Source organism: Penicillium taxi (genome assembly GCF_028828555.1).
Source record: "Penicillium taxi strain IBT 34144 chromosome Unknown utg000002l_segment0_segment0, whole genome shotgun sequence".
In the NCBI taxonomy this organism is placed as follows: domain Eukaryota; kingdom Fungi; phylum Ascomycota; class Eurotiomycetes; order Eurotiales; family Aspergillaceae; genus Penicillium; species Penicillium taxi.
The window spans coordinates 1,489,345-1,508,165 of NW_026643204.1; the positions used below are offsets into that span (position 1 = coordinate 1,489,345).

Genomic DNA, 18,821 nt, shown 5'->3' on the forward strand with positions numbered 1-18,821 from the left:
TTCCGTATTACAAGTGTATCTCCTTTCTCAAGCTGAAACTTCCTAATTTCCCCTCCCCCCTTACCTTTGAACTTCCCCTTCTCTGCGTAATCGGTCTCTCATTTCCTATTCTTTTCCCCTTCCATCTATTCACAACCCCTCTTCCAATTATCAATCATTCCTTTTCCCTTTACTTCCAGGGACATTACTACTCTAGGTACGTGAAACAGCTCCTGGAGTACTCTCTCGTGGCCACTCCGTTTCACCCTTGCATTGATCGCTCCATTTCATCTTGAAATGTCGGCTGGGGCCTGTATTATCACTTCAGTATCCCCGTCCACGGCCGATGCGATTCGAAACAAACGAGAGAGATCATATTCAGGAAACAAAAAAAGTTTTTACTAACCCCAAATTTTCGACAGTCCCTTTTTTAATCGAATACCAAAACCCCACGAGTCAATCGGCTCGCATTTTCTAATAACTATCGTTTTAACACCAATATCGTCGTCATGGGTTGTGGTATGAGCACTGAGGACAAGGAGGGGAAGGCGCGGAATGAAGAAATTGAGAACCAGCTCAAGCGCGACAAGATGATGCAACGAAATGAGATTAAGATGTTGCTGCTCGGTATGATACGCCCGGGTCTATTGCTAAGGCCAAAGAGAAGAGATGAAAATCCAGTCTCGCTAACCAAAGGGATGATATAGGTGCCGGAGAGTCAGGAAAGTCTACCATCCTCAAGCAGATGAAGCTCATCCACGAGGGCGGATATTCGCGCGATGAGCGGGAGTCTTTCAAGGAGATTATCTACAGCAACACCGTTCAGTCTATGCGTGTCATTCTTGAGGCTATGGAGTCACTCGAGCTACCTCTGGAAGACGCCCGCAACGAGTACCACGTCCAGACCATCTTCATGCAACCCGCCCAGATCGAGGGTGACAGCATTCCCCCAGAAGTTGGCAACGCCATTGGTGCCTTGTGGCGCGATACCGGTGTCCAGGAGTGCTTCAAGCGCTCTCGCGAGTACCAGCTGAACGACTCGGCCAAATAGTCAGTTTTGCCACCTTGATCGAGATGCAACACATAAAACTAACTTTTTTCCCCTCCAGCTACTTTGATGCCGTTGACCGTATTGCCCAGCCCGATTACCTTCCCACTGACCAAGATGTTCTCCGCTCCCGTGTCAAGACCACCGGTATCACCGAAACCACTTTCATCATTGGTGATTTGACCTACCGCATGTTTGACGTCGGTGGCCAGCGTTCCGAGCGTAAGAAGTGGATTCACTGCTTCGAGAATGTCACCACAATCTTGTTCCTGGTCGCCATTTCCGAGTACGACCAGCTGCTCTTCGAAGACGAGACCGTCAACCGTATGCAGGAAGCCCTGACTTTGTTCGACTCCATCTGTAACTCCAGGTGGTTCGTCAAGACCTCCATCATTCTGTTCCTCAACAAGATCGATCGCTTCAAGGAGAAGCTTCCCGTCAGCCCCATGAAGAACTACTTCCCCGACTACGAAGGTGGTGCCGACTACGCCGCTGCCTGTGACTACATTCTCAACCGCTTCGTTTCCCTAAACCAAGCCGAGCAAAAGCAGATCTACACTCACTTCACTTGCGCCACTGATACCACCCAGATTCGTTTCGTCATGGCCGCTGTCAATGGTAAATTCTTTTCCCTGCTTTACTTGTATACAATCTTGCTAACTTTTCCTAGATATCATCATCCAAGAGAACCTCCGTCTCTGTGGTTTGATCTAATGAATTCACATTGGTGTCTCGAAGCTAGATCGCATGTGTTTTTTTCCTCCTTCGGCTTGTCATCGGATCTCGTCGGGATGGGATAACAAAAAGCCTCGTTCCATCTTGATGATTCGGGCGTTGAATTACCTTTTCACTCATCTCTTCTTACTTGCCATTTTTTTAACACCTTTTCACTTGTGTCTCTTTTAATTGCACTCGTCCTCCCCCCTTGACACGATCACTAGCCGGTTCTTATATCCTGCTCTCGACGACGCGGAACAGAAACTTCTTCCATTGTCTTCTTATTTTGTTCGACACTTACGTCGAATATTTCTCTTTTTTGTCTCTTATCATCCTATTTCCTTTTATCTCCCTTTTTTTCTTGTTTGTTTTCAATGCTGGATATCCTCCTTGGTTGCCCCCACCTCCCATCTATTTTTTTTTTTTGTTGTTGTATGTAACCATACCGTCGTTTTTCAACCACTTTCGTTTCCTTGGTCTCGCGTCCGTTTGGAAGCCTAGAGCGACCATCTGGGCAATGGGCATAGGGGAATGACAGCGGATTCTTCATGTCCCTTCTCATGTGTCATGCCAGGTCGGTCGTTGGGTTCTAGTCAAAGTTTGGAATTGAAACATCGGGTTTCCGACCTTGACATCATTGCCTGTAGCATTAGATTTGTAATTACGTCTTATTATATCTAGGTCGGGGCAGGGTTACTCAATCAAGTGGAAGACATCACGCAATGAACGGCTTTATGTGGCCAAATAATGTCAGGGTATCGTGAGTGAACATCGCAAGAAACAGCCCTAGAACCGCAATTTAGGACCAATAAACACAATCAACAAAGCCACAACCCATAACCCAAAGATCCAAGCATAAAGCATCATTCGCCCCCACCAGCCCTTTCCCTCTGTCATCTTTCGTAACATCCCCATGCGTTGCCCCGCCGCCTCCATGGTCGAAGAGGTCTTATCAATCCCAGTGACTGCACGATCCAAGACCGACTTTTCATTTTCCAACGTAGAGTGGAAAGCGTGTGACGACGCTTTCAGCTGCCCAGCCAATGAAAGTAACGAGCTAGTGAGATCCTCCTGTTCCAACCGCTGTGCACTAATGGCTTGTTCTGCTGATACGAATTTCTCATTCGGCTTTCCTCCCGTCGTTCTAGCTGTCGACATCGCCGTATCAAGTGCAGGGGTCGTAGATGGGTCACGAGTGCGGCTGCGCAGGGTTGACGACGGTATTGGTAATGAGGTGGCGGTGGGCGTAGGCGTGGAAGTGACAGAGGGCAAAGTGGCGAGTGGTGAACTAATTGCGCCATCATTGTTTATCGCATGATTCACTTCGCTCTGCGGTTCACTGGAGGTTATTGTCTTTCCTGTGACTGGTTTTGCGAGGAGATCGTTCCATTCTGCGTCGACGTCGACGTCGTCGGTCTCGTGTTCATCTGCGTGGGTTTCCTCGTCTAGAACGGCTTGCATGCGCTTGAGGAGCTGTCTGTCACGCGCTATCTCGGACTGTGCCTCGTGTCGCCGATCCAAAACTTTCATTTGGGGTAGAGAGCGTTCGAGCTCTGAGAGGAGCGTGCGTGCATATTCAACATTCTGCAAGGACAACTGTTAGATTTCAATCCAATCTGAGCTGACACTTTATGTAGGTGGCAAGCTGTTGATCAAGCCCACCCCACTTCTTGCTTTTGTTTACCTTTGCTACTCGCATACGCTGCAGTTCAGACCGGCGCAAGTTGTGGAGCTCTGAAGCTGGAGATAGGAGATTGTGTTCGAGGCGGGTGAAGAGTCGTGACACATTTAATAGAGTTATTTCTGGGGAGTTCCCTGGCGATGTAAAAGCAGTGACCGCCATAACTATTAGATAAAAGAGGAAAGAATTGATAAGTCGTAAAGCAGAGTAGAAACACTGAAGACGAAGATGCCACCCAGGTCGATGTCATTGCTGACTCAGCTTTACATATCCAAGCAGAACCCAAACCGAAGCGCACCATATCCTGATTGAACAGAAGAATCCAAACTAAATGAATAATAACACAGATTCCAGAAGGCTTCAAAACACTGGAGGGATATTCTAGATTATCACCGATTCAGCTGTACTCGACAATAATCCGCCGCCAAGTGCGAACTCCATCGTCATCCACCTCATGCATCTGCATCTGCTGAACAGAGACGCTGTGTTTCTGCCCGGGATCACTTGCATCACCACTTGCATCACTCCCTGAACCCGACTGTTCATGTGTCTCAGCCCGTGAAGAGCCCGTGGAACTTGACGATGCGGTTGTTTTGCCCGCATTCATTTGTTCACGCGCTTTGGCTGCCACAGCACCGCTAGTTGGGAAATTGGCTCGAGGCTTTAGCACATCGCACGCTGATGCAATTGGTGCCGAGTTTGAGTTTGAGGCCGAGGGCATGTTCGAGGCCTTTGCAGTCTTGAACCGAGAGTGGCACTTGGTTGTGGTGTAATGGAAAGGTGCAGCAGATGAGGACTTGCCGCGGGTATATACGGAGTCGATGTATAAGAGGGAATGCACGCTGAGTGGAATCTCTCCTGGTATTATCATGGTATTCGAGTGGACCTGTACCACCCGTTCTGTGGATCTGTAAGGCAGACTGTTTAGGTTCTTCTGGTCTGAGGGGGGGCGGTTCTAGTATTCGGACACTATAGGATAGTATGCAGGGCAAGGAAATAAATAAGTCTGACAGGGCTTATGGGGTTACGAGAGGGGTCTTAGGGCTGTATTTATCTTGTCCCAGTTTATTTCCCAGGTTATTTCCATGGAAAATAGATCTATAGATGGTTCGGGACGCCTTGATGATCTCCCGGAGGCTATGCACAGTAGTTCGGGACAGAATATGTCTATGTCTCTGAGAGAAAGATGCTAGAATCTGACTGATCAGAAAGTTAAACAAAAAGAACGAGAAATAGGCGACTGAGGTGGCCTTCTCTATTGATTCCATATAATTTCTCTCGAAGTAGAAAGTGGGGGCAAAAGGTAAAACTAAAATCAAATTCCCAGCTGGACTCAGATCAGCCACGTTATCTACAATATTTCATTCAGCTGCAGCTTCAAGCGCCACTGGTAACATATGACGCCTGTAGTACTCTCTCATTTGAGTATCCGTTGCTTACCTTTAGTCTCTACTCTACCTGGGCTCTTTACATCTAAACAACCTAATCTCCCGATCCAGATCTCGATCTCGATTGACTCGCTGCAAAGAGAAAACTTGCGCTAAATTGGACGAATCAGAACTCGTACCTATTTTTAAATAACAGATACCTCCCAGAGAGTAGATAGAAAAATGGAAAGAAACATTCCTAATTCCTAGTTCCTGAGTCCAATTTTACAGCTTGGCCGTGACACCACGCTTCAGTTCTACTCGCGCTTGATCACGCAAGACTTTGCGTAGGATCTTTCCTGATGGATTCTTAGGGATAGTATCAATGAAGATGACCCCACCAGTGATCCGTTTCGTTGAAGACACCTTGTTGTTTATGAAGTGGACGATCTCATCTGCAGTGGCCGATTGACCAGGCTTTATCACAACGTATGCCCGAGGTCTCTCATCGTTGTCACTGTATTTGTCAGCGTCAAACAAGTAGAATCAGAAGGAACTCTATTAACCTACATGGAAATTCCAATAACCGCGGCATCTGCAATGGCCTCGTGTTCTAGAAGAAGGGCTTCCAGCTCGGCGGGGGCCACTTGGTTGCCTCTGACCTTGATCAACTCCTATAATTTGTCAGAATGCCCCGTCCACTAGTTCATGAATTTGTCACTTGATATTAACCTTGATCCGATCCACAACATGGAACCTTCCCTCGTCATCCACATATGCAATATCGCCTGTCTTCAGCCACCCGTCTTTGGTCTTGGTTTGCCTGGTTGCCTCGGGGTTCTGCCAATATCCCTTCATTATATTCTGAGACCGAACCCATAATTCTCCACGCTGGTTTTTTCCCAGTATTTCTGTACTTCCATCTTCGCTCATGATCTTGGCTTCACAATTGGCATTGAGTTCCCCCACTGATGCTGATAGACTTGTTTCTGTTGGATCCCACCCAAGTATAGAGCAAGTTGCCCTAGATAAACATTTAGCTTGTTTTTCGTATTTCACTCCGACTTCCAAGGTTCCTTTTTGCCTGAGAAACTGCAGATTCAAGAATACTCACTCTGTCATTCCCCAACCCTGCTTTATATTGATCTTCCCTGGTGGCCACAGCTTTTCCACTTCCATGCAGACCTCCCGTCCCAATGGCGCAGCGCCACTATCAACACTCTCCACACTACTCAGATCAAACTTCTTCACAGCAGGATCCTTAGCGAACATGACCACGATCGGCGGCACCAGAAGCAGATTTGTAATACGAAACTTCTGCACATACTCCAACACTTTGAGAAAATCAAAGCGGGGCATGATATAAACAGGCGTCCCCCGCCAAACTGCACAGGCAATATAAACACTCTGCGCCATAGCATGATACATAGGCAAGAAGCACAACCAGCTTGAACGAAGTCGCCGCTCCTCCGCATCTGGATATAACGTCTGAAGATGATTATACTGCAACATATTAGCAACATAATTCTTGTGTGTGATCTCCACACCCTTTGGACGGCCCGTTGTGCCACTGGAATAATTCAGCACAAGTGTACAGTTGTCTGCCTCATTTGGCGTGGACAGTTCCTCCCATTGAAACTGTCTTCCTTCCTCTGGAGAAGCTACCAGCTCGCCCCAGTATCGGCATCCATCCTGCGACTCGCCACCACCTTCATAGATAGCATTGTCGAAGATGAAAATCTGTGAGCGACTCAAACCTGCTAGTTCTGCGGCTTTTAGTCCCGTTTCTAGACTGCTGCGTGCACAGAGGAGGTATGTCGCCCCACTATCTTGAAGCTGGAAGGCGAGCTCGCGTGCTACATAAGTTGGATTTGCGCCGGTGAAGACCCCGCCGGACATTATGACGCCCATAAATGCCACTGGGAAAAACAGGTTGTTCCCGGAGTAGAGCAATACGCGATCACCGGGCTTTAGGCCAGACTTACGAAGTCCTGCTGCGAAACGCTGGCTCCAGAGGCGGAAATCATGGAGAGTGAGATAGTGAGTTTCAGGATGATCCGCTTCTAGGAAGCATTTCTGTGTGGAGAGGGGTTCCGTCGGGGATTTGAAGAGGAGAGAAGCCAAGTGGGCGTTTGGGACCTTAAATTCCCAACGTGACTTGTATGGCATTGTGGTTTCAAAGATTTCTCAGGTTTGAATTGATTTTGGTATTGGGATATTAGGGGGATTTCCTTTTAATATGACTTCTATTATCGGGGGATACAAACTACTCAAGTAGGCTCGTCACTTCGTAAATATAACGGGTCCCATTGTCATCCTGTAAGCTTACCCACTCCGGCTCCGTGGGTTTGGTATGGAGTTCATCACTAGTTCGATCCTGCGCGGCTAAGATGCTGACCGCAAGCCTGAATGGCATGAGAAGTCAATTCAGCCTTGGAGCCTTCGAATACTGAGGTACCTAGGCCAACAGGTATTGAGGGAAAGTAAGATGAGGAGCCGAGGGATGACCTCGGGGAAGCTACGAAATTACTAGGTAGGAGTGTAGGGATCTGATGTTTATTTCGTCTGAAGAAATGACCTCGGGAGAGGATTCAAGGAGATACACTCAATTGGTTATCAATATCAACTGTATTATTCCGTACTCCGTACTAGCCTGCCCACCAGACCCACTTTTGTTTTTTGAAGACACTTTCAAACGTCATAAAGTTGCGTTAGGGGTGATTTGATATATTCAGACATATTACCCTCCTATGCCCATGTGGCTATAGATCCCGCACATGGTGCCCACATGGTGCGCGTTGAGTATGTAAACCCCCTCAAAAAGAGTTTGGGTCCTACTGTCTAAGAGCTTCTAAGCTTCACCCCAAGGCCGTACTTGATATGACCTATGTATCAAATTGAAACTAAAATTGGAAGGAATTATACCAGATAGGGCGACATGTTCGACAGAGCGCCGTCTTTCACACTCTCATATTCCTCCAACAGATCTCCCGATTCTCCATGAAGATCTGCTTATTCCCAACCTTCCTAGTTATATGTTTTTTATTTTTTTTTTTAAAAAAGAAAAAAATGATCGATATGACCGTTTCTGGTGCCCGACAACAATCACAATACAAAAATTGAAGTGCAAAGTAGGAAAAAAAGCAAAAGCAGAATTAAGACATCTCGGGTTTCAACGAATCAGCGTTTTCTGACTAAAAGATAAGCACTCCAAATTTAATGTATTTCCGTGGTGTTGACCCATCTGGAGCTCCACTAATGAAGTATTGGTAGGTATGATTTTCAATACAGATTAAATGGGTACATACCTTTGAATATTCATCAATTTTAAAGAATGGAATCTACCGTGGTGTTGATAAACTTCTTGACCTTTCCGTACCCATGAATACACCCTTGACCAGTCAGTTTCTCGAACCTTTTAATGATATTGTAAGTACTTATCCATATAGCCTAGCAACTGAGCCATCCTCTCGTCATAAGTCATTCTGAGAACCATGCTTATGGTCGCAGCCTTTTCAGTGTTATATGTGCTTTGGGTCCAATTGTGGTCTATTTGGAAATTTTTGATATCCCCAAGGTTCTCTTCCATGTGGCTATAGCTCTCCCCGGCCTATTTTAGAACCTTGAAAGTGGGAGCTCTAAATTTAAAAGAAATTCGGAAGATACTAGGTCTACTAGGTCTACAAGATATGCTCTGGTAGTACATTTCGAAGAGCTTCCAACATAGATAATTGATACTATCAAATTCAAATCTTGCAACGACGGGAATCGCCCACCTGCCTAGGTGTATTCCCAGTCTTCAAGACCACCTCATTTTCTTTTTAGAACGAGATTAGTCTAAGCAACAGATATCACTTTCATTTCATTGGAAGGCTCTGACTTCTGCTTTCTTTCTTTCTTTCTTTCTTTTTTTTTTTTTTTTTTTTTTTTGAGGCAAGAACCTTCTAATTTCATTATAAATTAGGTGTGTCTCCTTTTCTGGTAGTACCAGCAAGTAAAACAAAGCGTTGACGGAGCTAGCGCTGAGATAGATGCAAGCTTACCTAGATAAGTATGAGCATGCCCAGACGCATTATTATACGGGCCTTCAAGGTTAGTCTCCACCTAGGTAGTCACTAACCATTCCAGGGCTGTTCGATACGTTAAATTAACTACATGATAGCCTACAATCACCGTTCAAATGGCAGCAGCTGTCATTAAAATCATCTAAATACTTCCTACGCTAAGACAAGCCAGCGCGCCCTTCAGCTCATTGAGCATCTTCTCCTCCAGTCGGTTCTCGGCACCAGAGTCTTTGTTGACAGGCTTTTGCCGGGACCATTCCATCTCTTTTTCGGTTGTAGCCGCGATGCGACGACGCAGATTTGCCGGGCGGCTCACTAACCCTTCAATATCCTCCTTAAATGGAGCCTTGTCCCACTTGAGCGGTTGGATGGATTGGGCATCCAGACCGGCACTGGCGCCTGCTTCGCGGAACCCGTCGATGATAAAGGATATCAGAGAAAGAGAGTAAGCCTCAGAGGCCATGCTGAGGGTGATCAAATTCGATGCTGGGCCGACAGTGCGACCAGCGTGTGCGGCTGAGAAAGCCTCAGAGGCGCGGTCAAGTTGGCCTTCAAACTGGTTGAGAAAGGCGGCCACCTCGGGTGCTGCTCGAATGACATTGTGAAGCAAGTTCAGACACAATGGAAGGAATCCGGCGGTCCAAATGGTATAGAGACGCGGTGCTTGGAAGGGTCCGCATCCCTTAGACGCCGCAAGCATGTTTGTTAACTTGCACGCTGAAAGGTTTGATAGAACCGCTTCCACGGCCAAGTGTTCTGCTAGCATGGGCAAGGTGGATAACTTAACGAGAATGGAGAGGCTAAGCTCGCCATAGACCGGATCACCATCTTCCAGGAGTTTGTCAGCCCATGAGAATAATGTCGTGGCCTGTCGGGCGGTATCGTTGTTCTCGATGTGATAGGTGATATGTTCGTAGAGTCGATCGGCGTTCTTCACGCGTAGAGAAGTCTGGAGAATGGCAATTATGATCGCAAAGTCCTTCGGCTGGCATTTCTCTCGTTGTTCGTGCACATATGTGGTGAGTGATCGGAAGCCTTGTGCGACGATTACTTTGACAATTTCCACGACAACTTCCAAGTCGGACGAGACCGCATGCGGAGGCTGTGCAGCGGGGGTAGCCCGAGTAGGTCCATCAATGTGGAATTGTAGTGTCAGGAACAACACATTCAGTAGTGACCGGTAGTACTCCGTGTCGTCGTTAATCAAAGCGTCTTCGTAAGTTGCGTGCCGGCTGCGCAGTGCATTCCAGGTGACCTCCAGTAATCCAAATACTTCAGAACCCTTAGACTCAACCTGAACCAGCCGTTGAAGCAAGGCCTGCGCGAAATCCACTCGCACCTGTTGAATCCGTTCGAAAATGGCCTCAGCAGGAACGGGCCGGGTATTTGCCTCAAGGCATTGCTGTGCCACCAATGCCATGGACTTTTGGATTTCGCGGTCTGGCATAAAGTCCGCACAATGCTCCATGGCGAAATATTTCCAACTGTTGAGAAGGCCCTGTTCTGTTGTTAGAGATGCAAAATAAACCACAATGGGAACGGCTGAAAACTTACCACCTGGGCTTCAACAAGCGAAAGGTTAATGTTAGCCCGTTCAAACTCCTCAGAGAAACCCTGCCCCCGAGTTCCGGCCCAGGCAAAGTCATAGGACAACATCTTTTCGCCCAAACCAAGGTCGTAGTAGTAATCATGGCCCAAGATACGTTGCTGAAGGGGCGTTCTCTTGAAATCAACAATCTTACAGCCGGTGTAGCGCTTTTCAAAGTTCTTTTTCAAGTTTGTGTGCAAGGAGTTGTTGTATGCAGAAACATCAACAACAGCAGACTTAGCATACCATTGCACCAACGGAATCAGAGTCTTGACAAAGCCCCAGTCGTTAGCCTCCTTTGCAGCATGCAGATAGACTGCGCAAATGTCTGCGACAACAGCTGCAATCCTGGTGGTGAATATTTGATCAGACACAGAAAGAGACGAAAATTTCAGCTTGGAGACATAGTTCACGATGCTATTCAGGAAATTCGGGTGACTTTTCAACTGTGGGGTAGCCCAAGGCCAATGTTCTTGAGCCTGTGAGACGAAATCCAACAATGCCAAGGCAACCTGGGGCTCTTCCTGGTCAATATGAGATAGCCTCTCGAGCGCCATTTGCAAGAACGGTACACCTCTCATACTTGGATCCTTGCCCTTGTTGGATTTTTTCAGTGCCTGGCGAGGGGATGAACCTGTAAGGATGAAAACTGCCATCCACTGCTGTCGCTTACTGACGAAAGTCGAAAGCAATTGCCAGACTGAAAGAAGCAGCGTACGGTCACTGAGGGGTTTGTTTAGCTGAGAGAGGACATCAAGGAACAGACAAGATGACTCGGCTCCAAGGTAGCCAACAAGAGATGGAGGTTCATTGTCTGGATTTGATGCTGCGCTGGAAATAAGGATGTCAAGTAGTGACACAACTGGTAGTTTGTATGCATCATGCAATGCGTAGAGCTTGACCAGAACTGGCGTTGCTTTGAAGAGTTGTTCCTCTAAAAGCGACTCTGACAACTCTAGCAGTCGTGCTGCCTGGACAAGCTTTACACATAGTCCCAAAGTAGACTTCACCTGTTTCTCAATCAGGGAAAGGTAACGAAGGTAGCGGGTGGGCGGGGTTTCAAGACCCTCTGCGATCAACCGAAGAAGCGGGTTGAATGGTAGATCGGCAGTTGATCGAGGTCGCAGAATGTCCAGAAGGTATGTTGCCGAGCTAGAGAAGACACCTGTGACTTTCAATTCAAGCTTCGCAGAGTCATTGACACCAAAGGCATAATACAAGATCCGGTCGAATGTATTCGCAAGCTTTCCATTTATCTTAAGACGCTGTTCCGGGAGATTAAACCTCCAATTTCCATTGCTGTTGTAGATTTCAACCATAGTCCTGGTGAGGTTGAGAACGATAGTTCTCATGATGTGGGATGGAATACTGGCGCTCCAGTCTACCGCAATGGTTGATTTGCCGGAGACGCTGCCGGGACTCTTTCGTAGCACTGCTCGAGAGGCAGCATCGTCAACAAGAGCTTCCAGCAGATTGACACAGTTAAGAAGGAACGGATATTCCCCAGAGGGGATCTCTGTTGCCGAAATGATGGTAGACAAAATGCCACCTTTTCCATCTGATCCAATGAAGCTGCTGCGGCTGAAGAACGGCCATACCCGACCAGGAAGAACCTTCAGGACTGCTTGGATAAATTGCAGACAAGCCATGATCGGTTCAAGGATCTTTGCAGAATCCCCCCTGGGATCCAATGTTTTGCAGGTTGCGCTCAAAGATGTTCAAAACTACAGAGATAATATCGCCCTGTCTTGATAGTCCATCACTGGCCATTTCGAGCACTCTTTTGGCACTATTGCCAGAATCACTACGGCGATGGCAGTCTTTGGCGCTGGAAACCAAATCTGCCATTAGGCCGATGATCTCTGTAACTGTTTCAACGTCCAAACTGGACGAAAACTCACCACCGCTTTCGCTCCATTCTTCGAGCCAGCTCCCTAAAAAGGTCAGGCATGAAAACCGATACTCCCACTGAATGACGGTAGGCTTCTGCTCGGAAACGACCTGACCGACTGTTGCAGCTGGAATTTCCGACGTTCCTCTTACAACCAAAGCATTGCTGATGTCGGATTGTGGAAGGCGCCTATGGTGATGAGAATCAAACATGGGCAAAGATTGAGTCAGAGACACATAATTTGCGTTCTCATCTTCTCTAATTGTCTCGTATCCATGGAAATTTGGGCCAATGACTTGGGTGAAAGTGTCCATTTTTTCCAATTCATCAAAAATCCAGGACAGGCCGTCCTCATTTAGTGAGTATTCACTAATCAGGGCACGACAGAGCTTCAAAAAGGGGATAATTTCGAATGGGAATCGATTGCGAGCGGAACGGAAAATGAGGTGCATCAAGTCATTGTCTCCAACAAAGACCGATTTGGGATCGCTGGCTGGCCCTAGTGAGTCTGTGGAGGATGGAGGTCCGTCAGGTGAGCCTGCAAGTATCGCCAAAACAGGTTCCAGGACCTCAGGATAGTCCAGGTACATCAGTGCAGCCCTGATTAGATCCAGTAGAGCTAATCGGACCCACTGATACGTCAAGCTATCGTCAAGGGCAGACATTGAACCGGCCACGGTTGAAAGTGTGAAAATCGCGCTGAATGCTGAAAATTTGATTTCATCACAAGTAAGCAATGTAATAGCCTCGTCGACAGTGTAATTCGGGGTTCGAGCAAATTCGAGAAGATCTTCATATTGAGACGGCTCTGATCCTCTTGACGATCTTCGAGTTTGTGTATTTGATTGGAATGAGTCCACGGCGCTATTGAACTGTTCCAGCTCTCGGCTTTCCTTATCACTCATGGCGTACTCCCTGATAGTGTGCAGGATCAAGCCCCAAGAGAGTGCTACCGGGTTTACTGTAGCTAGATTACCACAGCAGCCGACGAGGATCTCGTTGATTTGGGATATGTTATCTTTGCAGAGGAAATAAGCGGGCTTCCCTGTCGGAATGGTCTGGGGCGGCACCCTGTCCATTATGGAGGGAATCGTGAGAGGAAGTTTGAGGAAAGCTAGTGTGGTAAGGGATACGAAAGACTGAAGCGGGAGCAAAATCTCTAGAGGTTGCTCGCAGGGCTATTATAAACATTAGAATCGAGACATCAGCAGACAAAAAAAAGAGAAGGGAAAACTCACCACTTTGACCGTCTCTAAGAAGTCAAATTCAGCCATCAAATTGAGCCAGGAAATGACAAGAGCGCCGGAGGGAATGGCTGTCGAGGCTTGAAGCTGATGGAAGATGATCTGGAGAATATGAACGACCTCCTCAACAAGATCAGTCCGCCACATGTCTTCAATCTCTTCATTACTCTCATCCTCTCCGAGCCAACCGCCTTGGCCATTCAAGTCGGTTAACCGATTGCGAATTGCAGATGTGCACTCCTGAAGAAACTGACCCAAAGAATCTCCCGTTGACTTTTCCTTGAATATCATCGCACCCAATTTAGCCAATTCGAGCTTGCCTTCATTCTTGTGACTGATCGCATTAGCCGGGCTGCTTGAGAACTCGTGCTGAGAAAGCACAAGTAGTTTGCGAAAGGTTTTTAGGATGTGGCCTCTTTCAAGCAGGTAAAGTTTTCGAAGTCGCAATCGTCGACTATATTCGGTGTCGAATGAAGACTCATTCTTTCCTGCAGCCTGTTTGAGGATATTCGCCAGTAGAGGACCAGCCACCGATGCGCGAAGATTGTCAACACCGGTCGCGCTTTGAAGGCTCGTAGCCTCTTCACTGGAGAAGGTAGCTGTTAAACGAGTCGCCGGGCGATTTTGCCATTCAAGAATGGTAATGCGCAGGGCAGTGATCTCGTCAACTTTGGCTTTCTCACTTAGCCATTGCGCGTCTTCCTTGATCTCATTCAGATCGAATGAGCCCTTGCTGGTTTCAACGTTAATCGCAGCAGTTCTGGACTCAAATTCAGATTTAGATTTTGCGGAAGGAGGAGAGAAGGGGTTTAGGCTTTGAGACAGTAGCTGAATGCTCTCGGGGTGAGAGAGGAAGGCAGAGACACTGCCTCCATCATCGGCGTGGGTATCTGGGTCATTGGCATAGAGGAAAGCTCGTCGCCAGGATCTGTATAAAAATATAAGTATTGATCCAAACCAGTAACTTGAGGCAAACCTACAAAAGTTGAACATCCCCAGAAAAGCACTTATCCAGGGACGGAAAATAGGCCTCTGGGACAGGAGCCATGTGGCAGGACAATTAGATCATCATAGAACTGCACAAAGAAGAAGGATCAGTCTGAACTTGGTGCGAAAAAAAAAATGGTGAAAAGGAAAACAGAGGGGTAGCTGTTGTAGCTCAGGAAAGCTCTTGATATAACAAATTATTCTGACTTCCACTTCCGCTTCACGCGGTCAACAGTCAATTTCCTATATAGGACTAGTGCAAGGCGGTGAGTGTCGCAAGATCGTTACAAAGATAAATTGACCCTCTTGAGTCACAACAGAACTTGCGCAAGATCTTAAATCAAGTGATTTTAGTACAGACCAATTTTATGACCTTTGTCTTTCATTCTAGTCATATTTCACTTCCCACAACTTCATTCACTCGTTAATTCGCAACAATGGTGGATCTTGTCGACAATTCACCCCACCGTCCTACCGAAGTGGCCCGCTTGGATAGTGCCTCCAATGTTATTCTGATTGATAATTATGACTCCTTCACCTGGAATGTCTATCAATACCTGGTACTTGAAGGAGCTACAGTGAATGTCTTCCGCAATGACGAAGTCACTGTGGAGGATTTGGTAGCAAAGAAGCCAACACAACTGGTCATTAGCCCAGGTCCCGGTCACCCAGCGACAGATGCGGGTATCAGCAATGCTGCAATTCAATACTTCAGTGGAAAGATTCCAGTCTTTGGTGTCTGCATGGGTCAACAGTGCATCATCTCTTCTTTTGGTGGCAAAGTGGATGTGACGGGCGAGATTCTCCATGGAAAGACCTCGGTGCTGAAACATGACTCAAAGGGAGTCTACGAAGGGTTGCCGGCTGCTTTCTCTATCACCCGTTACCACTCACTTGCTGGAACCAATTCGACCATTCCGAACTGCCTGGAGGTCTCATCAACAGCTGAGCTTGAGAATGGAAGTGGCAGTGTTATCATGGGTGTGCGACACAAGGAGCTTACTGTGGAAGGAGTACAGTTCCACCCGGAGAGTATCTTGACGGAACATGGACGCGCTATGTTCAGGAATTTCTTGAAGCTTACTGCAGGCACTTGGGGCGAGAAGAAGCAGACTGCCTCTGCTGCCAAGCCCCCCGCTACTACGGGCAAGAAAGAGAACATCTTGGATAAGATCTATGCCCAGCGCAAAATTTCTGTCGCTGAGCAAAAGAAGATATATTCCCTACGACCAGAGGCTCTTCAAGCTGCTTATAACTTGAACATCGCACCCCCACAAGTGTCTTTCCCTGCCCGTTTGAGACAGACAGACTACTCTTTAGCCCTCATGGCAGAGATCAAGCGGGCATCCCCATCCAAGGGTATAATCGCCGCCGATGTGTGCGCCCCTGCCCAAGCTCGTGAATATGCCAAGGCCGGCGCCAGTGTCATCTCGGTGCTCACCGAGCCTGATTGGTTCAAAGGCACTATCGATGATGTCCGTGCAGTTCGCCAGAGCTTGGAAGGATTCACTAATCGTCCGGCCATCTTGCGTAAAGAGTTCGTGTTTGATGAGTACCAAATTCTAGAAGCACGATTGGCTGGTGCCGATACCGTACTGCTGATTGTGAAGATGCTGAGCATTGAGCTCCTCACGAGACTATACCACTACTCCCGCAGTCTCGGTATGGAGCCTCTTGTTGAGGTCAATACTCCTGAGGAGATGAAGATCGCTGTTGAATTGGGATCCGAGGTGATTGGTGTCAATAACAGAGACCTTACTAGCTTTGAGGTTGATCTCGAAAACACAAGTCGTCTGATGGATCAGGTCCCCGAAAGCACCATTGTGTGTGCCCTTAGCGGTATTATGGGTCCCAACGATGTGCAAGCTTACAAGAAGGATGGTGTGAAGGCCATTCTTGTGGGAGAGGCCCTGATGCGCGCATCGGATACCTCTTCTTTCGTGGCACATCTCTTGGGAGGATCCACTGAGAAATCCTCCTCATCGAGTCCTTCCAATTCCCCTCTCGTTAAAATCTGTGGTACTCGGTCTCCAGAAGCAGCCCATGCTGCTATTGAGGCAGGGGCTGATTTCATTGGCATTATCCAAGTTCCCGGAAGATCAAGAACGGTCTCTGATGACGTAGCTCTGCGTATCTCTCAGGTGGTCAAGTCAACATTACGACCAGAACCTCAATCTCATGATACGTCCCAACAAATATCCAAGACGACCACATCAGAGTGGTTTGATAATTCGGTCGGTGTATTGCGACACCCGTCCCGCGCCCTGCTTGTGGGTGTATTTATGAATCAGCCATTATCATATGTTATTGCCCAGCAACAAAAGCTAGGCCTGGATTTGGTACAGCTTCACGGCTCTGAGCCATTAGAATGGGCCAGTTTAATTCCCGTTCCTGTGATCCGTAAATTCGCACCAGGAGACATCGGGATTGCTCGACGTGCATATCACACTCTGCCCCTTCTAGATTCAGGTGCTGGAGGATCCGGCCAGCTTCTGGAAGAAGCCGGTGTCCAGCAAGTGCTTGACAGCGACGAGGGGCTTCGGGTGATCCTCGCCGGAGGCCTGAATCCTGATAATGTTGCTGATGTCATTAAAAGGCTGGGCAAGTCTGCATCAAAGGTTGTGGCCTTGGATGTCAGCTCTGGAGTGGAAACTAACGGTGCTCAGGATCTGAATAAGATCCGAGCCTTTGTCAAGGCCGCCAAAACCTCTCACCTGTAATTTTTTTTATTCCGTATGTGTGTTTGCTATCAGTTCCAAAAGGTCTTCACCCAATCACACTACGCAATACCATATATAACCTTGGGAGTCTTTTCTGCAATCATTTCAATTTAAGATTTCCCATGCTAAGGCAAGATCTAAATAAGCTGAATGATTTATGGGGATTTCAGGGTGTTACATAAGTAGAATAACGCTATAAAATCAACTGAAAACAGACTTCATTTCACCTTCGTGTCACCTACGTGCTGGTGAAGCCCTGGCATGATCTGGAGATATGAAAAGAAAACTCCACTCTGTTCATCCAACGATTGTGACCCCTGTCACATTTCCCATATCCTCAAAAATAACCTGGTGGTCGGAACCATCATAGTTCATCGCATAAACACCACCATCCATATCTGCAAAATAAACCCTTTGCCGTCTCATATCCACAGAGATGCCAATTGCCTGCCTAAGCTTCCTGGCCAAAATTCTCCTGCCCTTGATGCCAAACTGCTTAAGCTCACCCAACGTTACTGTATTAACCGTATTTCCGAAGGGGGATCTCCTCGATCTGTCCACCATAATTGTTGAAAGTTGGCATCGAAATCAAGATCAATTGGCTCTGGAAGACCTTCTAAAAGCACTTCGGGGTTGATGGTCTGAAAATCGCCTATCGGTCTGTGTATGGGAATCGGCATGCGTAATATCCGGCCTTGTCCACCACGAGCAGGGCCTTTTTGAGTCCAGTAAACAAATTCGTCTTCTTCATCAACTGCAATTCCAACACACCAGTTGCAACAATCTTTCTTGTCTGCTTCACCTTGGCCTGCTTGGTGCAGGACCTCCACATCGCTCCCGTCAAGATTGGCTCGCATCACACGCATGCCCTCTCTATCCGACCAATATAGCTTCTTTGACAACGGTGCAAGCTTTAATTGTTTGGGTGTCCATGTTACACCCTTAGGAATTATGGTGACGATGTTCCTCCCGTCGCAGTCACAACGTTGAATGAAACCGTTATTTTCATCTTGGATCCCTTGGTTTGTCCAGTAGATATGTAGGTTCACTGGATCAATTGCAATTCCATCTGGTCTACTTCGGATCTGGGTGACAACCTCTTGGAGGTCAGATCCGTCTGGAAAGCAAGAAAGGATTCTTCCATTGATATTTGGATAGTGTGAGATACTTGTATCCAAAAAATAGAGGCGATTTTGAAGAAGCATGATGAGAAAGGGCAGTCAACGATATAAGCCTTGACTTTCCACTTTGAAAAATTGACAAGCTCAATCCAATAAATAATATTGGGATTTTCGGGCTCCCTTTTCAAATATTGGCTTTCCAAAAAAGATACGGTGAAGAGTGATTTCGATCTGGATCTCGTAATTTCTTTGGATTAAATCGGACATCATAGATTGCCGATCAATATGCACGATCAAACTTTGAATCTGAGATTTTATCCGATTGCTACGGTGAGATATTCGATCCACAAAGCCCTTGATCTACCTTCCTAAATGGGTATACCGTGTACATAGCACAGCCCTTACAGAGTCAGG

General features: G+C 47.2%; 7 protein-coding genes across 7 annotated transcripts; 2 read left to right on the forward strand and 5 right to left on the reverse strand.

Annotated features, from left to right (window-relative positions):
• Positions 1 to 488: 488 nt before the first annotated feature.
• On the forward strand, positions 489 to 1,741 carry gpaA (guanine nucleotide-binding protein subunit alpha gpaA; the record flags this gene model as incomplete). Its single annotated transcript, XM_057205148.1, has 4 exons — positions 489 to 606; positions 687 to 1,029; positions 1,089 to 1,645; positions 1,698 to 1,741. The coding sequence occupies 4 exons, from the start codon at positions 489 to 491 to the stop codon at positions 1,739 to 1,741; spliced, it is 1,062 nt and encodes a 353-aa protein (XP_057065755.1).
• A 789-nt stretch (positions 1,742 to 2,530) lies between these two features.
• On the reverse strand, positions 2,531 to 3,587 carry N7495_002480 (uncharacterized protein; the record flags this gene model as incomplete). The annotated part of the gene is made up of 2 exons (XM_057205149.1): positions 2,531 to 3,340; positions 3,429 to 3,587. The coding sequence occupies 2 exons, from the start codon at positions 3,585 to 3,587 to the stop codon at positions 2,531 to 2,533; spliced, it is 969 nt and encodes a 322-aa protein (XP_057065756.1).
• Positions 3,588 to 3,822: 235 nt separating this feature from the next.
• Positions 3,823 to 4,296, reverse strand: N7495_002481 (uncharacterized protein; the record flags this gene model as incomplete). Its single annotated transcript, XM_057205150.1, has 1 exon — positions 3,823 to 4,296. The coding sequence occupies one exon, from the start codon at positions 4,294 to 4,296 to the stop codon at positions 3,823 to 3,825; it is 474 nt and encodes a 157-aa protein (XP_057065757.1).
• A 781-nt stretch (positions 4,297 to 5,077) lies between these two features.
• N7495_002482 (acyl--CoA ligase) lies at positions 5,078 to 6,961 on the reverse strand (the record flags this gene model as incomplete). The annotated part of the gene is made up of 4 exons (XM_057205151.1): positions 5,078 to 5,309; positions 5,363 to 5,466; positions 5,525 to 5,816; positions 5,907 to 6,961. The coding sequence occupies 4 exons, from the start codon at positions 6,959 to 6,961 to the stop codon at positions 5,078 to 5,080; spliced, it is 1,683 nt and encodes a 560-aa protein (XP_057065758.1).
• Positions 6,962 to 8,998: 2,037 nt separating this feature from the next.
• N7495_002483 (nucleoporin) lies at positions 8,999 to 14,627 on the reverse strand (the record flags this gene model as incomplete). Its single annotated transcript, XM_057205152.1, has 5 exons — positions 8,999 to 10,354; positions 10,411 to 12,108; positions 12,173 to 13,513; positions 13,574 to 14,507; positions 14,560 to 14,627. 5 exons carry the CDS (start codon positions 14,625 to 14,627, stop codon positions 8,999 to 9,001), a joined length of 5,397 nt encoding a protein of 1,798 aa, XP_057065759.1.
• Positions 14,628 to 15,003: 376 nt separating this feature from the next.
• N7495_002484 (bifunctional anthranilate synthase/indole-3-glycerol-phosphate synthase) lies at positions 15,004 to 17,286 on the forward strand (the record flags this gene model as incomplete). Its single annotated transcript, XM_057205153.1, has 1 exon — positions 15,004 to 17,286. The coding sequence occupies one exon, from the start codon at positions 15,004 to 15,006 to the stop codon at positions 17,284 to 17,286; it is 2,283 nt and encodes a 760-aa protein (XP_057065760.1).
• A 512-nt stretch (positions 17,287 to 17,798) lies between these two features.
• N7495_002485 (uncharacterized protein) lies at positions 17,799 to 18,491 on the reverse strand (the record flags this gene model as incomplete). Its single annotated transcript, XM_057205154.1, has 1 exon — positions 17,799 to 18,491. One exon carries the CDS (start codon positions 18,489 to 18,491, stop codon positions 17,799 to 17,801), a length of 693 nt encoding a protein of 230 aa, XP_057065761.1.
• Positions 18,492 to 18,821: the final 330 nt, after the last annotated feature.